This window comes from Mandrillus leucophaeus, unplaced genomic scaffold (genome assembly GCF_000951045.1).
Source record: "Mandrillus leucophaeus isolate KB7577 unplaced genomic scaffold, Mleu.le_1.0 Scaffold11, whole genome shotgun sequence".
NCBI lineage: Eukaryota > Metazoa > Chordata > Mammalia > Primates > Cercopithecidae > Mandrillus > Mandrillus leucophaeus.
The window spans coordinates 328,699-334,073 of NW_012099209.1; the positions used below are offsets into that span (position 1 = coordinate 328,699).

General features: G+C 53.5%; 1 protein-coding gene across 1 annotated transcript in view; it reads left to right on the forward strand.

Annotated features, from left to right (window-relative positions):
* Nucleotides 1-3,907, forward strand: part of TMEM38A (transmembrane protein 38A) — a 21,867-nt gene extending 17,960 nt beyond the window's left edge. Inside the window, exons 4-5 of the mRNA XM_011989932.1 lie at nucleotides 1,149-1,266; nucleotides 3,039-3,907. Coding sequence (XP_011845322.1) covers nucleotides 1,149-1,266; nucleotides 3,039-3,266 — 346 coding nt within the window. The 3' untranslated portion in view covers nucleotides 3,267-3,907. The remainder of the gene's footprint in view (nucleotides 1-1,148; nucleotides 1,267-3,038) is intronic.
* Nucleotides 3,908-5,375: the final 1,468 nt, after the last annotated feature.

Below are 5,375 nucleotides of genomic sequence, written 5' to 3' on the forward strand. Positions count from 1 at the left end.
GAGGCAGGTGGATCACTCTAGGTCAGGAGTTCAAAACCAGCCTGGCCAACATGGAGAAACCCCATCTCTAGTAAAAATACAAAAATCAGCTGGCGTGGTGGCGGGCACCTGTAATCCCAGGTATTTGGGAGACTGAGGCAGGAGAATCACTTGAACCCAGGAGGTGGAGGTTGCAGGGAGCTGAGATCATAGCACTGCATTCCAGCCTGGGTGACAGAGTGAGACTCTGACTCATACACAAACAAGAAATCAGCAGGGGCAAAATGTGCATGAGGCAGAGTACAGGAGAGAAAAGGTGCAAACATCCAGTTTTCCTCTCCCAGTGGAATCATGTGGACAGGGCTTCATTCTCCCAGCAGCAATGTGTGACAACATGCATGGCGTACTGCCAACCAGGGAAGCTCTTCTGAGCCTGGGTATCCAGGGTTTTTATTGCGGCTCAGACCTAGCTAACCACCTGTGTGGCTGACCTCAGTCTTCAGCCCCTCTAGAGGTCCAGCTGATGCTACATGGCCCAAGACCCCCACCATAAATTATACTGTTACTACCTGGTGTGGCCCAAGACCCTCAGGCAAACAAAGACAGTTTTATCAAGGCAGGACACTCCAAGGGCTTAGAGGGCATATTCCAGGAGCTGGACAAAGGCCAGACCTTTCCTTGGACCAGGTTAACCCATCATGCATAGGATGACACCACCTCACCCTCCCAACTTACAATCAGGAGAAGCTGTGGCTGGGCGCAATGGCTCACACCTATAATCCCAGCACTTTGGGAGGCCGAGCAGATCACTTGAGGCCAGGAGTTCAAGACCAGCCTGGCCAACATGGTGAAACCCCGTCTCTACTAAAAATACAAAATACTGAAAATACAAAAATTAGCCAGGCATGGTGGCATATGCCTGTAATCCCAGCTACTTGGGAGGCTGAGGTGGGAGAAACATTTGAAACTAGGAGGCGGAGATTGCAGTGAGCCGAGATTGCACCACTGCACTCCAGCCTGGGCAACAGAGTGAGACTCCATCTCAAAAGGAAAAGAAAAGAGAGAAGCTGGGATGGGAGCTGGTGCCAGGGCAGGGGGTTGTCTGGGCCAGAGTTACAAAGACTTGAGCCATGCAGGCACCTCCCGGTAATGACAGCTGCTCCCTCCAGCCCTACCAAGGCCAGCCTGTATGGAGCCATCCTCTTCACCCTCCAGCAGACCCGCTGGCTCCCAGTGTCCAAAGCCAGTCTCATCTTCATCTTCACCATGTTCATGGTGTCCTGTAAGGTAAGCCTTTCTCTTCCTGCAGCGTTCTTGCCTTGACCAGTGCCACCCTGTCACCTCCAGGCTGGAAGTGGGGAAATTGGACACTCCCAGCCTTATGTGGCTGGGACAGGGCAGCCCAGAGAGGGGAGATGCTTGCCAGTAGGTCGCTGGGAAGAGTCTTTAAAAAGGCAGTGTCCAGCAGCCAGGACACAGGTAAGGGGAACAGGCCTTCTGTGCAAAGGGCCCAGCTTGAACCAAGGTCAAGGTGGGCCCAGTCCCTTGGGTACAGAGACCAGAGGGATAAGAAGCTGAAATGGCAGCATCAGGGAGCCGGGACCTCATTTGGACCAGGAATAGTTCTAGTCTGACAGTTGTGCCTTGAGCTGACATCGCCCCACCCAGGAGGGGTCTTCAGGGGCTGGACTCTCTCCCTCTGCATGAAGACCTCAGCTCGGGGCTGTGTCTTCCCTGGGCGAGGACTGCAGGGCTGTCAAAAGGAAGTAAGCACAAGTCTCCCTGCATTAGGGGAGAAGGGAGAGGCAAGCAGATGGCTGGGATCCTGTTCTGCTATGTCTGTAGCTCCAACCCAGGCCCAATGTCTTAGTCCATTCAGGCTGCTGTATAACAGAATGCAGTGCCATAGACTGTGTGGCTTAGAAACAACAGAAATTTATTCTTTGGCCGGGCATGGGGGCTCACACCTGCAATCCCAGCACTTCGGGAGGCCAAGGTAGGCAGATCACTTGAGGCCAGGAGTTCAAGACCAGCCTGGGCAACATGGCAAAACCCCATCTCTCCTAAAAACACAAAAATTAGCCAGGCATGGTGGCGCATGCCTGTAATCCCAGCTACTTGGGAGGCTGAGGCAGCAGAATTGCTTGAACCCGGGAGGTGGACTTTGCAGAGAGCCAAGATCGTACCACCGCACTCCAGCCTGGGCAACAGAGTGAGACTCTGTCTCAAAAACAAACATATAGACAAACAAAACACAAATGCAAAAATTAACCAGGCATGGTGGCGCATGCCTGTAATCCCAGCTACTTGGATGACTGAGGCATGAGAATTGCTTGAACCCAGGAGGCGGAGGCTGCAGTGACCTGAGATCATGCCATTGCACTCCAGTTTGGGCAACAGAGTGAGACCCTGTCTCCAAAAAAAAGGAAAAGGAAGAAATGTATTTCTTACAGTTCTGGAGGCTGGGAAGTCCAAGATCAGGGTACTAGCCTGGTCGGGTTCTGATGAGGACTGTCTTTCCTGGTTGCAGACAGGCAACATCTCACTGTGTCCTCACGTGGTGGAAGGGACTGGTTAGCTCTCCTGGACCTCTTTACAAGCGCACTAATATCATTCCTGAAGCCTCCACCCTCATGATCCAATCACCCCTCACCTCTTAATGTCATCACCTTGGTGATAGGTTTCAACATATGAATTTGGGAGGACACAGACCTTCAGACCTGCACTTAGCGCAGCAGCTTTTCTCTGAGCCCAGGTGTCATGGGGAATTCTGGGGGGATGGGTGATCAGCAGTTCCAGTGTGCTTGGAACTTTCCAGGGGTCAACACTTGAAGTCTGGCATCCTGGGAAACCTGGGATGGTCACCCATCATCCTGGGGCTGCATGCAGCCAGAGGGTTGGGTCGGGGCTACCTCCAGAGGGCTGGGTCGGGACTACCTCCAACCTTGACTTTGATGATGCTCTCTCCCCTCTTCTCCCTACCCTGCCATCCCCTGCTTTGCTTTCCACCTTGGTCTCCCTCTGTCTCTCTTGCTGTCCCCCTGGCCACCCCACCTCAGGTGTTTCTGACAGCCACCCACTCACACACCTCCCCCTTTGATGCCCTGGAGGGCTACATCTGCCCCGTGCTGTTTGGTTCGGCCTGCGGGGGTGACCATCACCATGACAACCACGGTGGATCCCACGGCGGTGGTGGGCCAGGAGCTCAGCATTCGGCCATGCCTGCCAAGTCCAAGGAGGAGTTGAGCGAGGGCTCCAGGAAGAAGAAGACCAAGAAGGCGGATTAGGGGGTGGCCCAAGGGGCACTGGAGAGAGGACCTGGACCCAGGACCCTCTGAGCTGGGAGGCTTCCTGCACTCAGATCTATCCTTCCCTGGCCTTGACTTCCCCATCTGCACATCAGGGTCATTGGCTCACCCTCCAGGGCTGATGTGAGGGTTGAGATCTGGGGATGAGGATGAAGAACTTTTGTAGAAATTGGGGTTCCCTCTTTCTTTCTGCCAGGACCCCATAGAGTCACAGGTTTTGGAGGGGTTCACGGAATCCTGGCAGCAGCTCCAGCCAAGAATATCACTGGTTGGCACTTATATTCTTAGTTCTATTTTTCCTTCTTTAAAATTGCATCTTGACTGGGCGCAGTGGCTCATGCCTATAATACTAGCGCTTTGGGAGGCCGAGGTGGGCGGGTCACCTGAGGTCAGAAGTTCAAGACCTGCCTGGCCAACATGGTGAAACCCCGTCTCTACTAAAAATACAAAAATTAGCCAGGCGCGATGGTGCACGCCTGTAATCCCAGCTACTCGGGAGGCTGAGGCAGGAAAATCACGTGAATCCGGGAGGTGGAGGTTGCAGTGAGCCAAGATCATCTCACTGCACTCCAGCCTGGGCAATAGAGCAAGACCCTGTCTCAAAAAAAAAAAAAAAAAAATTGCATATTGACTCCTGAAGAACTTCAAGCCATGTTGTGATCCATTCATTTGATGGACATTTTTTAAGTACCTATGAGCCAGGTGCTGCCGTTTCAAAGTCTCTTCTTACCCACGCTTCTCAGTGGCTAGACCTTTTCCCGTACCCAGAAAGTCCCGACTCTTGCTGGGTGTCCCTGGACAAGTTGCCTTCCTCCTCTGAGCTTGGCGCTGCCCATCTGTATAGTGGCGACCCTTGGCCCCCTCACTGTACAGAAGGGCTGATGTGAAGCTGCGGCTGAAAAAGGCTCACATGCTCCTGAGCCTCATGCAGTCAGGAGGGGAGAACAGGACGGTTGGAAATTATGATTGCACATGGCTTTGCATTTTAGATCATTCGTGTGTGTGGATCAGAGAAACACACAAGTTCCCTGGCACAAAGGAAGCCCTTGGTAGACACGTCTAGGGCAGGCTTGAGAGATCAGATGGTGTGAAAGGCTTGTGATCTGTTCGTCTCAGGCTCCCCCTAAACCAAGGAAATGGAGCCAGCTGGATGGGGTTCCACGATCCAGCTCTACTGAGGGGCTGTGAGTGTGCACAGTTGGGACTTGGTAGTATCAGGTCTCCCTCAGGCTGGAGTCCGTTGTCACTCATTCAGCCATTGAACAAACATACGGATGCTTCCCTGCTCTGTGCTCAGCCTTGTGCTGCTGCTGGGCGGGCCAGGAACCTGCTTCAGTGTGAGCGAGGTGGATGATATTATAGCTGCAGGGTCCTTCCTGGCCACCCTCGTCTCAGCCTAGGTCACCAGGATGTCTGAGGGGGGTGGGTGCATGGGACAGGCATGGCCAGTCTCAGGTGAGGTTTGGGCCCAGACCTCGTTGGAGTCCCAGATGTTGCCAGGCCGTTGGAAAAGTGCCTTGTTCCTGTGATGCCTGGGAGTTAGGTGGGTCCTGGAGAGGTTTCATCCTCTTGCTTGTCCACCTCAGCTCGGCGTGGAGGAGCAGCCAATAAATCATTGTGAATGAACCCTCGTGGCTTGTCTGATTTATGCCTGGGATTTTGTTTTTTGTTTTTGGTTAAGATAGAGTCTCACTCTGTTGCCCAGGCTGGAATGCAGTAGTGTGATCTCGGCTCACTGCAACCTCCACCTCCTGGGTTCAAGCGATTCTCCTGCCTCAGTCTCCGGAGTAGCTGGGATAACAGGCGCCCGCCACCACGCCCGGCTAATTTTTGTATTTTTAGTAAAGGCGGGGTTTCAGCATGTTGCCATGCTGGTCTTGAACTCCTGACCTCCAATGATCCACCCACCTCAGCCTCCCAAAGTGCTGGGATTACAGGCATGAACCACCAAGCTCGGCCACATGCCTGGGATTTTGGCCTCAAGATGTGGGGATGGCTGGGCATGGTGGCTGATCCCTCTAATCCCAGCACTTTGGAGGGCCGAAGCGAGTAGATCACCTGAGGTCAGGAGTTTAAGACCAGCCTGGG